The sequence below is a fragment of the Aquarana catesbeiana genome, linkage group LG01 (assembly GCF_042186555.1).
Source record: "Aquarana catesbeiana isolate 2022-GZ linkage group LG01, ASM4218655v1, whole genome shotgun sequence".
Classification (NCBI taxonomy): Eukaryota; Metazoa; Chordata; class Amphibia; order Anura; family Ranidae; genus Aquarana; species Aquarana catesbeiana.
In genome coordinates, this window is record NC_133324.1 from 620,651,994 (window position 1) to 620,671,160 (window position 19,167).

The 19,167-nt window shown below is 41.3% G+C and overlaps 1 protein-coding gene across 8 annotated transcripts in view; it reads left to right on the plus strand.

Moving 5' to 3' along the window:
- The window catches only part of ANKRD17 (ankyrin repeat domain 17), a 212,247-nt gene that overhangs the window by 84,032 nt on the left and 109,048 nt on the right, over positions 1-19,167 (plus strand). For all 8 annotated transcript variants that reach the window (XM_073600429.1, XM_073600457.1, XM_073600439.1 and 5 more), the window contains exons 4-11: positions 2,256-2,403; positions 3,748-3,895; positions 3,991-4,224; positions 9,224-9,318; positions 14,517-14,754; positions 15,152-15,343; positions 15,985-16,094; positions 16,179-16,266. In XM_073600429.1, the coding sequence (XP_073456530.1) occupies positions 2,256-2,403; positions 3,748-3,895; positions 3,991-4,224; positions 9,224-9,318; positions 14,517-14,754; positions 15,152-15,343; positions 15,985-16,094; positions 16,179-16,266 (1,253 nt within the window). The remainder of the gene's footprint in view (positions 1-2,255; positions 2,404-3,747; positions 3,896-3,990; positions 4,225-9,223; positions 9,319-14,516; positions 14,755-15,151; positions 15,344-15,984; positions 16,095-16,178; positions 16,267-19,167) is intronic.

Here is a 19,167-nt window from a genome sequence, read left to right on the forward strand (position 1 = left end):
CTCCATGCACTCTGAAGCTCTGGGATGGCGGGTTAGCAACCTGTTGATCACAATCTGGGCTTGCCAACCTATCATCCCAGAGCATGGGCATGTACTTCCTTGGTTTGAGGGCACGGCCACGTCCAAGGTTTATTGCACCCCTGCTCTAAATGAAGCTTCTGCCCTCTCCATTCTGTTCCAAAACCTTTGGCTTCACACACTCATGTTAAGACCTTTTTAATTCAAGGTGTGGCTCATGTTAATCCCCCTTCACCCCTATGTCGACCAACAGTGTCTCCTTTGAATCTAAATCTGATACTTTCAGTCTTTTTTAAAGACCTTTCTTTAAACTGATCCAGGAAATCCCACTACTAGAGGATCTTGCGGTAAAGTGGCTTTTTTGTTGGCCATTACTTCTATCAGATGTCTCTTGAGTTGGTATTGATTTCTTGTAAATAAACGTTTTGATCTTCCATAGAGATAATATGATCGTTAGCCCAGACCCCACTTCCTTCCCAAGATAGCATCTTTCCTTTCACCTCAATGAGAATCTTTTCCTCCCTTCCCTGCCCCGAAGCACACCAAGGAGATTTCACTTCATTGTTTTTATGTGGTCAGAGCAGTTAGAGCTTCCCTAGTAGAAGCATCTTCCTTCTGAAAAACTGATTCCTCTTTTGTGCTTCCTGAAGGTCCCAAGAAGGGTCGTCCTTCCTCCATAACTAGGTGATTCAGACAGCTTATTTCCAGGCTCATGCTCTCAAGAAAAGGGTTCCCCCTTCCCTATCAGGTCTCCCTCTACCACATGTTGGTGTTTCCTGGGCCTTTTAGCTTCACGCATCTGTTTCACAGGTCTACATATATGCACCTTGTCTTCTGTTCTTACCTTTTCAGTTTTACGGCTGAAGTCTACATTTCTGGGGCAAGCTTGGGCTGTAGGGTGCTTTAGGCTGTCGATTTGGGGTCTCTTGACTTGTCTTTTTTGTCGACTTGTTTGCTATATTATGCACCACTCAGTTGAGCGCTTGGGTATATCCTATGGTCTAGAACTAAAAATTTGTGTCCTGTACTGTACAATTAAGATAGTGGGAATTTTGACTTGGCTGTAAATTCCATACAGTAAAACCTTGGATTGGGGGCATAATTGGTCCCGGAAGCATGCGTGTACTCCAAAGCACTTCTACAGTATATCAAAGCGAATTTCCCCATAGGAAATAATGGAAACTCAAATGATTTGTTCCACAACCGTTTATTCATAAGTCCTTCAGTTTATAGTCCATATAAAAAGATTATAGCAATGTAATAGGTTGTGTAACAATAAAATGTCCACCCACAAGGGGATTAGAAGCAAAATCCAGCAGTATCTACAGAGTATAAGAGATACTAAGAGGTGCCTCTAAGTGTAGCAATATGGTTACATTTAATGAAGGTACAACATTTAGCAACTCACATGGTTGATGATTAAAAGAGGCACATCTAAGTATGCAGGCATCCAGGGTAAAGCTGTCTGCAATCATGACCGGGAAGACTACCCTGCAGTAGAGCGATCTGAAAGTGAGGCTTGAACCGCTCATGGAGCACAGAGTGGAAAGGGTTACGTCAATAGCAGTGAGGAGGGATGGTCTATGTGGACATCTTTCCCCCGGATGTCCCTGTTTTAATCCTCAACCATGTGATTTTCCAAATCTTGCACCTTCGATAAATTTAACCGTATTGCTACATTTAGAGGTGCCTCTCTTCTCTTTTATACTCAGTTGTGATTTGACACTACTTGTATATCAAGACATCGCTTGTATATCAAGGAAAGATTTATTTAAACATTTTGATTATCTTGCACGTTACGCTCAAACCAAGGTTTTGCTGTATTTTAGTGTACAGTACATGACACAGGTCTCCCTCCCCTTTTTTGTTCTATTTCTCCTCATTACAAAAACTGGAGCCCCCACAGAGTGGGTGGGGTTATAGAAGATTTACAGGCACCTTTCTTACGCAACTAGTCAACATGGAAAAAAGTTTTGCCCAAGCTCAACTTTTAAAGTTTCCTTTTTAATATAAAATTAGCAAATGATGTAGGTTGCTTGCTGCTTTGACTTGCCTACTGAGCAGTCAAAAGGCATGACTGTGCAAAGATCAATCCCGAGGTGAAAGGCTATGAAAGAAAGACAAGCTGTTAGACCTGCCTGAAAGTTCTGTATGTGCATGGGAAAAGCTTTTATCTAATGTTTAATTTTTGCATTACTATTTCCTATCTTCATTAGCTGATACTTTCATTTTTACAGCCGCAGTTTAGCAGAAGCTTGCTCTGAAGGAGATGTGAACGCTGTGCGGAAGTTATTAATTGAAGGTCGAAGTGTAAATGAACACACAGAAGAAGGGGAGTCCCTCCTGTGTCTTGCTTGTTCTGCTGGATATTATGAACTCGCGCAGGTAATTTAACTGTTGATGCAAATGGTGATCAATAATGGTTGAACAATCATTTTAGGCTTAAAAAAAGTTTAAAATGGAAATCCTCTCTAGCTAAGCTTTGCTAGAATTATGGCAACTTTACTGTATCGTCTTATCTTTTACAGTATAGTAGGTCTAAAATGCGGTTTGTCTTACAATTTCCTTACCAAACTCCAAAAAAGGTTTGACAAAAGTTCTGCATTCATTGTAACCATCATAGCATCTCAGTGCTGTAGTTACATAAGCTGCAGCATCTGCATCTATAAAGATATATGGACAACTTACAATTGTGTTTTTTGCTTTTAAAGGTGTCTACATAACCCAAACCAATTCTGACAGTTTTCTCTAGACTTGCCTCTGTGCTGTGGATTTGCACAGAGCAGCCCCCTATCCTCCTTTTCTCAGGTCCTCTGCCGGTGCCCCTGGCACCTCCCCCTTGCCTTGACCAGTGTCCCCCAATAGCAAGCAGAATGCATGAAGGTAAAAAAAACCTTCAGCCTTTACAACCACATTAGTCTCAAAGTGTAACCAGTGTCAGTTTCACCAAGATGTTTTATGGCTAACCAATGTAAAAGCTTTGTGGTTCTTATGCTTCATAGGTTTAAAGGGAATGTAAACCCTTGTGTTATATCCCCTTAATGCATCATATCCTTAATGCATTAAGCGCAGCCATTGGCTCCCGCTGCTGTCAATCAAATTCAATAATGTGGGCGCCGGAGCAGAGTCCGTCATCCTGTGTCCATGGACGCAAATGCTCGACTCCTAGTGCTTCTCCTAGGGGGGTTACCGATGCGAGGAGAAACTGATGGTGCCGCCTGGGGACCCCAGAACAGGTGGATCGGGGCCACTCTGTTCAAAACTAACTGCACAGTGGAGGTAAGTATGACATATTTGAGGCTGAGGTAATGATTACACACACACACACACACACACACACACACTCTAGCAACTTGGGAAATCTGCTTTTCCATTGTATGAATCACTTTAACCATCCTGCCCGGCCACTGCAAATAAAGGGCTGGGTGGGAGCAGTGCTGTTCTGGGAGGATGTACCCATCCTCATTCGTCCCAAGAGGGCACAGCATATCACTGATCACAGTACTGTGTCTCTGTGACCCTGGCACCATGTGATCGCTGAGACCAATAAGATATTTGGGTACAGCAGTGCATGACCGAGTAATTGTCATTCAAAGTGGATCCGTGCTGAAAACTGAAAAAATTACCTTGGCAGGAAGAAGGTGAAAATCTCATCTTGAGGTGGTTAAATTTGGTTTTAATTGCATAGGTTTTATTTGTACAGCTAATTAATACATTTTATGTTTTAAGGTTCTTTTGGCTATGCATGCTAATGTAGAAGATCGAGGTATAAAAGGAGATATCACTCCTTTGATGGCTGCTGCTAATGGGGGGCATGTTGAAATTGTGAAGCTGCTACTAGCCCATGATGCTGATGTGAACTCCCAGTCCTCCACAGGTATGCTATTTTAGGTCAGGTTTATTTTCCAGGTTTTCTGCCTAACTAGTTTCTTTATACAAGTTTGGATTAATTTTTTTTTTTTCCCCAATAAGGAAACACAGCACTTACATATGCCTGTGCTGGTGGCTATGTAGATGTTGTTAAGGTGCTGCTGGAATCAGGTGCTAGTATTGAGGACCACAATGAGAATGGTCACACGCCTCTTATGGAAGCAGGAAGTGCTGGTCATGTGGAGGTGGCCAGGGTCCTTCTTGAGAATGGAGCTGGAATCAATACTCATTCCAATGAATTTAAAGAGAGTGCACTTACTTTGGCATGCTATAAAGGTAGATATTGTTTTACATTTTTCTACTTGTTTGTGCTACAAATTTTCATTAAAAAGAATTTCACCTGAGTAGCCTCCCCCCAATTTGTGTTGCAGGCGTACGGTGCAGACAGTGGGTCCTATAAAATTGTAAAATTATGTTTCTTTGCTGTAACTTATGGCTTTTGCCTTTTTGGTGGTGCTTTTCCAATATATACAATAGTATTGGAAGACAGTGTGTGCAGTAGAATTTTTGTTCTGTTATGACATGCTGTTAGTATCCTTTCCCAAAGTTTTTAGGTATGAGATGAGTGTCTACTGTGGATATAAAAAGTCTACATACTCCTGTTAAAATATCAGGTTTCTGTGATGTAAAAAAAATGAGACCAAGATAAATTCAGAATTTTTTCCACCTTTTAATGTGACCTATAAACTGTACAACTCAGTTAAAAATAAAAAAATTAAAATTATGTGGTTGCATAAGTGTGCACACCCTCTTATAACTGGGGATGTAGCTGTTTTAGGAATTAAGCAATCACGTTCAGGCTGGGTACACGCTATTGGCTGGCTCTCTATGGAGCCAATTCGCACATCTCCGGCACGAATTACACAGGACTCCTGTGCGTCTTCTGGTCCATTTCAGGTCCGAATTCAGCCTAAAATTCGGACTGAAGCGGTGAACAGGGACGCACTGGACCCCTGCTGTGAGCCGCTCCGTGCTGCAGTGTGAACCCAGTCTCAAACTCATGTTAAATAGGAGTCAGTACACACCTGCCATCATTTAAAGTATCTCTGATTAACCTCAAATAAAGTTCAACTGTTCTAGTAGGTCTTTCCTGACATTTTCTTAGTCGCATCCTACAGCAAAAGCCATGGTCTGCAGAGCGCTTACAAAGCATCAGAGGGATCTCATTGTTAAAAGGTATCAGTCAGCAGAAGGTTACAAAAGAATTTCCAAGGCATTAGATATTCCATGGAACACAGTGAAGACAGTCCTCATCAAGTGGGGAAAATAAGACACAACAGTGACGTTACCAAGAACTGGACGTCCCTCCAAAATTGATGAAAAGACTAGAAGAAATCTGGTCAGGGAGGCTGTCTAGGCCTACAGCAACATTAAAGGAGCTGCAGGAATATCTGGCAAGTACTGGCTGTGTGGAACATATGACAGCAATATCCCATATTCTTCATATGTCTGGGCTATGGAGTAGAGTGGCAATACGGAAGCCGTTTTCTTACGACAAAAAACATGAAAGCCCGGCTAAATTTTGCAAAAACACATCTGAAGTCTCCCAAAAGCATGTGGGAAAATGTGTTCTGGTCTGATGCGACCAAGGTTGAACTTTTTGGCCAGAATTCCAAAAGATATGTTTGGTCCAAAAACGACACCGCACATCACCAAAAGAACACCATACCCACAGTGATGCATGGTGGTGGCAGCATCATGCTTTGGGGATGTTTTTCTTCAGCTGGAACAGGGGCCTTAGTCAAGGTAGAAGGACTTATGAACAGTTCCAAATACCAGTCAATATTTCCACAAAACCTTCAGGCTTCTGCTAGAAAGCTGAACAGCTGAAGATTGGCTTCACCAGAAGAAGATTAAAGTTTTGGAATGGCCAAGTCAGAGCCCAGACCTGAATCCGATTGAAAATCTGCGGAGTGATCTGAAGAGGGCTGGGCACAGATGTCCTCGCAATCTGACAGATTTGGAGTGTTTTTGCAAAGAAGATTGGGCAAATATTGCCAAGTCAAATGTGCCATGCTGATAGACTCATGCCCAAAAAGGCTGTGCTGTAATAAAATCAAAAGGTGAATCAACAAATTATTCATTTTAAGGGTGTACACGCTTATGCAACCATTTTATTTTATTTTTTTACTTCCCTCCACCTAAAAGATTTCAGTTTGTTCAACTGAGTTGTACAGTTTATAGGGCACATTAAGGCCTCGTGCACACTGGACGTTTTTACAGCTGCTGTTTTTGACTTCAGATGTTTTTTTTTTTTCTACCGTCAATAAACTCTCCAGCATGTGTCCATGCACACATAGGCTGTTATCAACTGTTTTTACCTGGGACGTTTTTTGGCTGGGAAAACCAACACCCCCCCCCCAAAAAAAAAAGTGGGTTCCGAGAGGAGTTTTTCAGCTGTAAAAATGCTGACGTCGAAAATGGAGATCCATTGGGGGGGGGGGGGATGCAAACGCCATTGCAAAAACGTCGAAAAACTCACAGCAATATAACGTTATAACTTCCAGTGTGCATGAGGCCTAAAGGTGGAAAGTTCTGAAATGATTGTTCTTTGTCTCATTTTTTTTACATCAAAAACCTGACATTTTTAACAGGGGTGCAACACCTGGTGTGTAGACTTTTTTAATATTGTGTGTGTGTGTGTATATATAATCTCACGAAAGTGAGTACACCCCTCACATTTTTGTGAATATTTTATGCTTTCTTTTCATGTGACAACACTGAAGAAATTACACTTTGCTTCAATGTAAAGTAGTGAGTGTACAGCTTGTATAGCAGTGTAAAATTGCTGTCCCCTCAAAATAACTTGACACACAGCCATTAATGTCTTAACCGCTGGCAACAAAAGTGAGCAGTGCTGGGACAAGGTCATCCAGTGCCCAGGGCAAAGATGCCAAACTGCGCCCCCCTCTTTCCCTTAGGGTTAGGGTCAGGGTGCCCCCATGCCTGCAACAAACCATTGCGCCCAGGGCTGCCGTCCCTCTTACCCACCCCTTGTCCCGGCCCTGAAAGTGAGTACACCCCTGAGTGAAAATGTCCGAATTGGGCCCAATTAGCTATTTTCCCTCCCCGATGTCATGTGACTTGTTAGTGTTACAAGGTCTCAGGTGTGAATAGGGAACAGGTATGTTAAATTTGGTGTTATTGCTCTCACTCTCTCATAATGGTCACTGGAAGTTCAACATGGCACCTCATGGCAAAGAACTGAGGATCTGAAAAAAACATTTATTTTACTCAACATAAAGATGGCCTAGGCTATAAGCAGATTTCCAAGACCTTGTAACTGAGCTGCAGCATGGTGGCCAAGACCATATAGCGGCTTAACAGGACAGATTCCACTCGACCAAAGAAGTTAAGTGCACGTGTTCAGCGTCTTATCCAGAGGTTGTCTTTGGGAATTAGAAGTAGAAGTGCTGCCAGCATTGCTGATGAGGTTGAAGGGGGGCGGGTCAGCCTGTAAGTGCTTAGACCATATGCCGCACGCTGCATCAAATTGGTCTGCATGGTTGTCGTCCCAGAAGGAAGCCTCTTTTAAAGATGATGCACAAGAGAGCCTGCAAACAGTTTGCTGAAGACAAGCAGACTAAGGACATGGATTACTGGAACCATATCCTGTGATCTGATGAGATTAAGATAAACTTATTTTGGTTCAGATAGTGTCAACAAGCGTGTGTGGCGGCAACCAGGTGAGGAGTACAAAGATAAGTGTGTCTTGTCTACAGTCAAGTATGGTGGTGGTAGTGTCATGGTCTGGGGCTGCATGAGTGCTGCCGGCACTGGGGAGCTACAATTCATTAAGGGAACCATGAATGCCAACATGTACTGTGACATACTGAAGAGGAGCATGATCCCCTCCCTTCGGAGACTGGCCTACAGGGCAGTATTCCAACATAACAAACCCAAACACAAATCCAAGATGACCAGTGCCTTGCTAAAGATGCTGCAGGTAATGGACTGGCCAAGCGTATCTCCAGACCTAAATCCTATTAAACATCTGTGGGGCATCCTCAAATGGAAGGTGGAGGAGAGCAAGGTCACTAACATCCACCAGCTCCATGATAAGTGAAATGGGACTCCAGTGCCAATCTGTGAAGCTCTGGTGAACTCCACGCCCCAGAGGGTTAAGGCAGTGCTGGAAAATAATGGTGGCCACAAAATATTGACACTTCGGGCCCAATTTGGACATTTTCACTTAGGGGTGTACTCACTCTTGTTGCCAGCGGTTTAGACATTAAGACCCCTTTCACACTGGAGGCGTTTTTCAAGCGCTAAAGGGCTAAAAATAGCTCCCGTAAAGCGCCTTAAAAATGCCTCCCCTGCAGCCCCAGTGTGAAAGCCCGAGTGCTTTCACACTAGGGCTCTGTTCTGACAGGACGTTAATAAATGAATGGGCACCACTACCGAAGCGCCTGCAAAGTGCTTCGGCAGCGGCGCTTTTAGGGCGTATTTTAAAGTGGTTGTAAACCCTTACAGACCACTGTAACCTACAGGTAAGCCTAGTTTAAGGCTTACCTGTAGGTTCAAGAAATATCTCCTTAACCTACACGGTTAAGGAGTCATTTTCGTGAAAACGGGCACCGATGTCTACGGCGCTGGTGCACTGAGCGTGCCGTTAGTGAAGGCGATCATGCCGTCACTGACGACTCCCGCGCACATGCACTGGAGTGACGTCATCGCTGCTCCGGCCAGTCACAGCGCCGGAGCAGTGATACCCGGAAGGAAGATGGACGCTTCGTGGAAGAAGGGACAGCGGTGACATCGCAGGCTCCTGTGTCAGGTAAGTGACACATAATGGGCTACTATGCGATGCATAGTAGCCCATTATGCTTTACCTTTGCAGGAAAACAAAGAGGAAGTAAACCCATTAGGGTTTACTTCCTCTTCAACCCTTCGGCCACTAGCAGGGGTTAAAAGCGCCCCGCTAGAGGCCGAATAGCACCGCTAAAACTAGCGGTGCTTTACCGCTAGCGCGGCCCAATGTGAAAGGGCTCTAATGGCTGTGTGTTGAGTTATTGAGGGGACAGCAAATTTACATTGTTATACAAGCTGCACACTCGCTACTTTACATTGTAGCAAAGTGTCATTTCTTCAGTGTTGTCACATGAAAAGATATAATAAAATATATTTACAAAAATGTTTTGCTTTTGGAATACAATGTTACTGGTCAAAAACTCACCTGGACCAAATAGGTATATATTCACAAATGTATAAAATATACACCCTTTGTAGGTTGCTCTGTAAAGATTGGAATTTAAATTTTCTATTTAATTTCTAGGACATTTAGAGATGGTGAGATTCCTTTTGGAGGCAGGAGCAGACCAGGAGCATAAAACTGATGAAATGCACACTGCCTTAATGGAAGCTTGCATGGTAAGTAACTGCTACCTGTACAAAAGGCTGTGTTTCGGACATTGTTTAAAGCTTGAATCCAGACTCAAAGCTGTGTACTTGGCTAGTGTAATTACAGAAATACAGCATGAATAGTATAATATATCTATATCGATATAGATTTTTTTTTTTTTGGTGAGCAAATTGCCTACCTTTTTTGCTGTTGTGTAGTATTTAGTTCCTTCAATAACATTTAACCTGGTGACAAGTTTTGTGCTGTAATGCCTCCTGTACACTGGTAAATTGACTTTTAGGAGCAGTTGGGTGTTTTTTTGCAGCTGCCCCTGAACTCTCCTCTGTTATCTTATCTGTCCATGTACACAGGGTCGTTTCTAGGCAGTTGAGTTTAGAGGCATTTTTTGGAATGCAAAAAAAATGCGTTCAGTACGGATGTTCAGAGGCATTTGAAACGCCAAATGCCTGTAACAGCTTGTAAATGTGGTAACTCGCGATTAGCCTTGTTTCGTTTACCAGGCATTTTTCATTTTTGGCTATTTGAAAAAAAAGACTCTTCTAAGGGCAAAACGCCGCTAAACTCGACATGTAAACGTCTATCTGTCAAGTTAAATCATTCAGAAGAGGTTGTAAAAACGTTCCGTGGAGCCTAAAGCCCCATACACACTATTAGATTTTCTGCAGATTTTTGTCTTCATATTTACCAAAACCATGTAGTGCAAGGGCCTGCCTGATTGCATACAAATTGAAGCTCTTAAGGTTTGACCTCATGGTTTTGGTAAATCTGAAGACAAAAATCTGCAGAAAATCTAATAGTGTGTATGGGGTCTAAAGCCTCGTACACACAGTACAATTGTTGGCAGGGAATTGTCTGTTGACAGACTGTTGTCCTAAAATCTTACCGTTAGTAAGCTTCTTTTAACAATTGTTGTCCAACTTTGGCTTGTAAATTTTCCGTGGACAACGGTTTGACGTCAGATTTTTGTATGATCTACACAAATCCGTCACACAAAAGTCGAAACTACAAACACGCATGCCCTGAATAAATGCTCACCAAACACAAAATTAGCAGTAGGGGCCCAAAGGGTGGTGCTCAAGAGCTGAAATTCCTCATAGTACGCCGCTACGTTCGTGTTTGTGGCACAACAATTGTGTAACGTTAGTATGCAGGATCCTGGCACACGCCCTTAAAGGGGTTGTAAACCTTGGTGTTTTTTCACCTTAATGCATCCTATGCATTGAGGTGAAAAAACACCTGGCAGTGACCAGCCCCCTCTCCACCACCCCACCCCCCCCCCCTTTACTTACCTGAGCCCTGGAATTTGACCAGGTGGGGACGTGCTGTCTCTCTGCCCGGGGTTCTCAGCTCTTGATTGGATAGATTGATAGCAGCGCAGCCATTGACTCCCATTGCTGTCAATCAACTCCAATGATGCAGGCGCCGGGGCCGAGACATACATTCAGCGGCTATGGACAGGGGAGTCATCTGATGTGGGGAGGAGCCGCGAGAGCCACTCGTCAACAATCATACCGTATGTACGAGGCTTAAGTCTCTTATGATTGGAGACTGGTTGCCAATTCGCCCTCTAGTAGTCCAGTATTGCTGCGTCATGTCCTGAGCAGCACCACCCTACTTAACATTATTGTAATAGTTAAATTTAATGTAAACGAGTGGCTACAGTGGAGTATGACGAATAGAAACATAATCTTTGCAGAGATTGTTTTCCCACAGAGCAAGAGCATATCTTAAATATGCTGGCTAGACACAGGCTTTTCTACTCTGGCTGTGTTGTGTTGTTTTTTTTTTTTTTTTTTTTAATTAAAAAAAAAATATATATATATATATATATATATATATATATATATATATATATATATATATATATATATATATATATATATATAAACCATCATTAGGACTTTACATACATTATTTTGTTTTTATGCACTTGGAATGGGTTTTTAGCTAATTTTTAAACTAAGTATTAAAGTGGAAGTGTCCATTCCTTCCAAACTGAAATGCTTATTGCCTTTTAAAAACATTTTGTTAAAAAAAAAAAAAAAATGTCTTCAATGTTCTCCATTTTGTATATTTGATGTTATCCTATGTGTGAGCAATAAATCACCTTTGTTTTGTGGGGAAAAAAAAAAAATCCATTTTGACAGGTGTAAAATTGTTATGTAAAAGTTGTTTGTTTTTTTTTTTCTTTTCTTTTCTTTTCTCATCCATCGGGACACGGAATTCAGAAACCTTTTGGATTATACTGTTGTCTACAGAAGGTTGGGACACTGGCAATCTTTGTGTCTTAGGTTGTACAATGTCTGTATCTTAATGATTCAGTATATTATACAGGAACTGTATTAATTCAGCATTGGTTATATGCGTATATACTCAGCTGATTGAACATTGGCAAAAACGTTTGTTAGGTCTGCTTCTAGAATGTACCTATATAACCCTGCTCATTCTGTGAGGCTCCAGGTTTTTGCTAGTGTTTTTAGGTGATGGACCTGTTCTGTTTCAGAGAAGTGTTGTGTTTTGCTTTGGGTACTGGATCCTGCATTAGTAGCTTAGCCGCAGGGTGCTGTACACAGGACCAGGGTTGTGGTCCATTTCTATGGTTCCCAGACACTAAAGGCCCCTTTTGGGCTATGCAAACTGTGACATGCGAAGCCTGGACCTGAGAGTAGCTGAAATTAATACGGCCTTTGGTTCAAGGACAGTTCAATGTCCCTTACCAGCATCAGTATCTTTTCCCTGATTTCTTCCAGATCCCGTGATTTGGCTGTCTTGATTGGCCAGCGCGAAATTGTCACCCTGAATCATGCACAGGAGTCATGCATCCTGGCGTGCCCCATGCTGGAAATGTAAACTGAGCTGTGCATGTACATTCTGCATTAGATCGCAAACAGGCATGTTTATTTCAGAAGAGACATGCAAAGTCTCGTCTGGAAAAAAAATAGACGGTTTGCTTTTTTTTTTTGTTCCACTTTAATACTTTAATAGGCCCAGCATTGGGGATAAGGTCAGATTGGGTTTTTTTGTATATGGACTCTGGTTCCTGGCTTTTAACACTATTTGCAGGGAATAGCACATGATGTGGTTTAGTGGGCAGAAGATTGGGAGTTATTTAACTTTGTTGTGGTATTCCCCTTCCCTTCCATTTTGTTTGTAACACTACTCAACATGATCACATTTATAATTTGCTGTTTTTTTCCCCCTCTTATTTGGTCTCCGAAGGATGAGGTAAATTTGTCACACGTCCCAGATAACATGTATCCACTCACTCAGAGACATAGCCATTTGTACTGTGACCTCTTTTAAGGCAGTTTCCTTTGGTCAGTTTCACTCATGACCCCCTTCAATTCAGCATAATCAAGATTTGGAAAAAGCACATCAATTCTTGGATCACCCAATGCTTCTGTCCAGCCAAACAAAGATCTCCCAGACACATTGGATCTCCAATCTTGGCCTTGAAATGGGAAAGTAATTCCTTTCCAAGACTTTGAACTTGCTAATGGCAGATGCCAATCTTGCAGACTAAGGCAGTATCCAGGTGACATGGTCTCTGCAGGAGTCAAAACTCCCCATCAACATTCTGGAACTGAGAGCCATTAGACTACTCTGGGTAACATTGTAGAAGTGAGGTCCAATGTTGCAGAGACACAGTCCGAAAATACCACAGCAGTGACCTTCATCAAACTTGGCAGCCCCAAAAGAAACAAGTCTAATACTCTCATGGGCAGAAACATAGATTCCAACTCTTTCGAATTACCAGGGAGACTTCCAAAGCCAAAAAACACCAAACCCAGGAGAGTGTTTTCTGCTCCCCGAGATCTTTCAAAACTTCTGAAGTGATCCTGATGGGGATGTTCTGGCTTCCGAGTTCAACAACAAGCTTAAAGCAGAACTCCGGGATCGGCAAAAAAACCCCTCATTAGTACACACCCCTACACAAAACAATTATTACGTTTGTGAAATTCCTTACCATTGAAGAGGAAAGTCAAATTGAATTTTCAGGAAGTCCGCTCTGTAATTCAAAAAATGCTGCATTTATTCTGCTAGGGAGGAGCTGTTAGAACAGTGATTGCATCATATTCTCTTCTCTCTTTAGAGGAAAAGTAACTACATTTCCCAGCTATCTTTGCAATTGCACTGAATGTGGGAGGATACACTAGGCCTGCACATGTTAAATGTGAATTCGCCCACTTCAACATAAATTGCGCCCCCTCATTCTCCAGCCACACTACTGAGCACAACACAGAGAAAATTCTTATAACTGTAAAGTTATGTGCACAATATTTAGTTCATTCTATGTAGTCTACTTTCATGAAATCTCTCCCCCTTCAGCCAGAACAGCAGATAAAAAAAATGTATGTCTTATTCTCCTTTTGGATGTGTATTACATGTAAAATTACATATCACTGGAATTATTGTACTTGAAGTTAATCTGTATGGCCAATATTTATATAAAGGGGTTTCCACCACCCCTGCTAAGTTTTTTTCAGCGTGATGTGTATTACATGTGATGTTACGGATCAGAGACTGGTATTGTGGTAATATTGAAGTTTATTGAGATTTCCTTACATTAGAGGTATGCCAACCTATTAATGCTCCTGGGCCCACATTCCCAAGGGCTGATTTGCCATTTTGCTTCAGTCTCTGGCTTTGAAGTGTAACTAAAGGCAAAACTTTTTTAAGGTTTGGATAGAGTGGAGAGGTTTTATTGGTGTCTGTGCCCCGCCATTAGGGAAGTTCACTCTCTAGGTTTGTCTAGTTTACCTTTGTCAAAAGTGAAAGTAAAAGAAAATCCAAATTTTTATTTATTTTTTTTCCTTTTGGGTTGACATCAGAACACTAATAGAGGGGAGATCTTCCAGTGAGTACCCTTGTGAGACACCAGGGCTTGAACACGGCCTAGGTATAATAAATGGACATCTGAGTCTGTGATTTGTATAATGCTCAAGGCTTGGAGGTCTACTTCCCACATGTTCTGTCATTGGACGTGGAAAGCTTACTTCACATGGTGCGAGTCTAAGGGCCTACAGTGGTTTTATTTGCCAGTGTCCATTCTACTTGTAGGCAGTGGTATAACCTTAAGGTTAAAGATTTGCTGTGTCCCTAATGGATTTTAGGAGGAATGGAGAAGATTTTATGGTGAGTACTTAAATACTATTATGCATTAAAAGTTTGTGTCAACAATTTCCTTTTTGTATTTCACACACAGGATGGCCATGTAGAGGTTGCAAGACTTCTCCTTGACAGTGGAGCCCAGGTGAATATGCCTGCTGATTCTTTTGAGTCTCCTCTGACTCTTGCGGCTTGTGGTGGTCATGTAGAACTGGCAGCTTTGCTAATAGAGCGAGGTGCTAACCTGGAAGAGGTAAATGATGAAGGCTATACACCTCTTATGGAAGCTGCACGAGAAGGACATGAGGAAATGGTTGCACTGTTGCTTGGTCAAGGTGAGCCTAAATAGCATGTGCCTAAATGTATTTTCCTTGGTGTTTTTATGTTTTTGTCTGGTTATTCTAAAAACATGGATTTCTATGTCGGGAAAATAAAGAAATCACCTGGCAGAAGTTCTAAACTTTTCAGTGTACTAAGTATTTTTTGTAGCGGTCTGTGTCCTGGTAACAGCAAATGAAAGAATTTTTCTCCAAAAGGGCAACCTGTTATATGCAAAAGAAAAATTAAAAAAGGTTTAGCGCTCCACTCTTGAAAATAGTAGTTTTGATTCTAGTGTCAAAATGAAAAATAACACGTGAACAATTGTATGTAAGAGTATCAAACCAGAACCAAGATTTGCTTGTGGAAAAGAGCTTGACATTTGTTGTATTTAATGTTACAATTGTTTTATAGGTGCAAACATTAATGCGCAGACAGAGGAGACTCAAGAGACTGCCCTCACCTTGGCATGTTGTGGAGGTTTTCTGGAGGTAGCAGACTTCCTTATTAAAGCTGGTGCAGATATAGAGCTTGGGTGTTCCACTCCTTTGATGGAAGCTGCACAAGAGGGTCACTTAGAGTTGGTGAAATATCTGCTTGCAGCAGGTATGTTGCATAATTGTTTTTATTAATAAAAGCATTATTTAAAGCATAATTAAAGTATGATTTTTAGTTCAAATCCACTAAAATCGCAAGCTTAAATGTTCATACATGCAAATCTGTTGCCTTTAGCATTATCCATTTTTCAAATGATACATTTGCCCTGTTACCCCTTAGTCTACAATCAACATTGGTAGTAGAAGGTGATGAAGGGTTACCACCATCTGAAGAAACTGATGTAATCATTCTCACACAGGAAGGACTGGTAGGGTCCGCTCTTTCTAATGCAGCAATGGTCTCTCATGCAAGTACAGGTGCAGAAGATGGAGATGTGTCCTGTGAGTTGTAGAGCTGAAACCAAATGGCCATGGAGAATCCCAGGTCCTCCACTGAGCCTGCACAGCAGCAGGGAGACCGTCTGGAAAAGCTGCAAGAAGGCACCTAGTTTTTCAAGTTTGCATGCATGCACACTTTAAATTGCAAATTCTAAGTGGCAGTTTTGCTTTATTGACATGAAAAAAATGCTACTTCTAATTGTCATGTTTTGGGGCATAGGGCTCATTACTGCATAGAGGTTTGCTCATTTTTATTCCTAATATTTTGTTTTTTATATGGTATTCATTAACATGGCCGCTCTTGTTCTGCAGGAGCTAATGTTCATGCAACAACTGCAACAGGTGACACAGCGCTGACATATGCTTGTGAAAATGGGCATACAGATGTGGCCGATGTGCTGCTTCAAGCTGGTGCTGACTTGGTAAGCTGTTTCTTTTTGTTGTTGGTCCATATTACTATATAGACTCTCAAACATTTCCTAAGTTTTATTGCTATATGTTTTAAGGAGCATGAATCTGAAGGAGGGAGGACCCCCTTGATGAAAGCTGCAAGAGCTGGTCATGTCTGCACTGTTCAATTCCTCATAAGTAAAGGTATTGTTTATAATTGCACCCACATTACCTCTTTTATATGTGTAATTTTTTACTATAAAAGTTCACTGTTTCGATTTTTATTTTTGAAGTCTGTTAAATGATCTGAGCTCATGTCAGTAGATCTTATTTGTGATAACTGCACTTTTTATGTTTGTGGTAAATCGCATTTAGCTTCTTGCCATAATTCCAGAACGGATAGTACAGTTCTTTTTGTTGGATAATACAAGACTTATTTTAACATTGTTGTCATACTTGTTTGTTTCTTCACCCCAAATTTGAAATGTTAAAAAAACCACTATATATTACTCAAGTGGAAGGTAAGTAGGTTACACTTGTTTTAATGCAGTGACTTGTTTAATTGGATTAGCAGTGGTTAAAGCAGGGCGAGGGACCACATGTTTAGGTCTGTTAATGCTACAGACTTTCCATGTTCTTTTGCCCAGTTTTCTCTTGAGCCACACTTTATCTAGAGATTGTTCAGATATCATGAATTTGGAAAATTATAACTTGGAAAAAGGCAAAAAAACAACCCAAGGTCAGACTTTAACCACTTAAGCCCCTGACCATTTGGCTGGCCAAAGACCAAAGCACGTTTTGCGACTCGACACTGCGTCACTTTAACAATTGCGCAGTCATGCGACGTGGCTCCCAAACAAAATTTGGTGTCCTTTTTCTACCACAAATAGAGCTTTCTTTTGGTGGTATTCGATCACCTCTGCGGTTTTTAAAAAAGCAACAATTTTGAAAAAAACGCATTTATTTTTTTACATTTTGCTATAATAAATATCCCCAAAAAATATATAAAATTTCTTCTTCCCTCAGTTTAGACCGATATGTATTCTACATATTTTTGGTAAAAAAAAAATTGCAATAAGCGTTTGGTTTGCGCAAAAGTTATAGCGTCTACAAGATAGGGGATAGTTTTATGGCATTTTTATTGCTTTTTTTTTTTTTTTTTTTTTTTTTTTACTAGTAATGGCGGCGATCAGCGAATTATTATTTATTATTATTATTATTATTATTATTATTTTTTTATTTTTTTTTTGTGACTGCGACATGGACACATTGGACAATTTTGACACATTTTTGGGACCATTGGCATTAATACAGCGATCAATGCTAAAAAATTGCATTGAATACTGTAAAAATGTCACTGGCAGTGAAGGGGTTACCCACTAGGTGGCGCTGTTGGGGTTAAGTGTGTCCTAGGGAGTGATTCTAACTGTGGAGGGATGGGGCTCTGTGACACATCACTCATCACTGCTCCCGATTACAGGGAGCTGTGATCAGTGACAGTGTCATTAGGCAGAACAGGGAGATGCTTGTTTACATTAGCATCTCCCTGTTCTTCCTCACCGTGAGACGATAACGGGTATCCTCGTGGACATCAAGTCCGCAGGACCCATGTTCACGTAGCTCCCAGCACGCCCGCAAGCCGCCTATTAAAGGGCAATGTACAGGTACGTTAATCTGCCTGTACATGCCCTTCTGCGTGAGGAGGTCGCAAAGCGGTTAAAGGCACTTTGGACGATAAATATAAAAATTATATTGATAATTTATTGTGCAAATAAAGCAAAAAGATAAAGGGTTAAAAACATGTATCACACACTAGATTAAAATACATGGCACAGATGACATGTATGCACCATGTAAACAATGAGCCCCTGTGCATCAACGCGTTTTGCTTCTTAAGGACACATTAAGGGGTTGTTGGAAGAAACAGGTCTTACTATCTAAGATAAAACACATATGTAAGACTTTGTGTAATGATAACATATATAAAAACATGAATCATCATCATATCCGAGCGACATGTATCTCACACATAACTACCTTGTCAAAAAATCCACAGAAGATAATCTCCCGCTGGGCATCAAGCATCACCAAATATTATAATCAGATATTTGTGACCTATGGTAAGCTGGAATAATTTACATAATAATGCACTTTACCTTCACAGCAAAAAAAAAAACATATTTCATTTTGAATAGAGTGTGAAAGCTGTATGGATATACTCACTGACTTAAATTGTCACTCCCAGCATATATGGTGCAATGTTCTTCAAAGATAAGTAGGGGGAGAAACGAAAAAAAAAGACGGGGAGGGGAAGGCGGGTGTTATGAACACAATTATATAGGACTGCCTTTAGATCATAGTACCAATGGTATATATGTTAGCTAGGCAAAACTGCATCTTTATAAGCAGTAAACAGCCTAACCTGCAGATAGCAAGTATCAATAAGGTTGCAACTAGTCCTTTAGCCTCATAGAGCCATCTGGAAAAAGGGGTAAAGACAAACTATTATCATAACATAGCCAAATATAGTAGGCTGTGGCAATACCCATATCTTCTCCGTACAGCTGGTCAAACTTACCATGGTTAATGCTGCGTCCAGTATGCCCCCCCCCCAGAAGCACATCCACCACACTGGGATATGATACAGGGAGCTATTTTATAGCCCCCTATGTGAATTGTGGACGTGGCAGATTTCTCTGCATGTGCCATTAGGGCCAGTTCACGCCAGATGCAGTTCCGTGTGCTTTTTTTCTGCACTAAAAATGCATGCACAGTGTTTTCCTCTAGTTCACACCAGTGCAGTCAGTTTTCGGTGCAGAAACTGACTGGAACTTACTGTATTGGTGCAGAAAAACTGAACTTCATGGAACTGCATCTGGTGTGAACTGGCCCTTAATGTCTAAACTGCTGGCAACAAAAGTGAGTACACCCCTAAGTGAAAATGTCCAAATTGGGCCCAATGAACTATTTTTCTTCCCCGGTATCATGTGACTTGTTAGTGTTACAAGGTCTCAGGTGTGACTGGGGAGCAGGTATGTTACATTTGGTGTTATTGCCCTCACACTCTCATACTGGTCACTGGAAGTTCAACATGGCACCTCATGG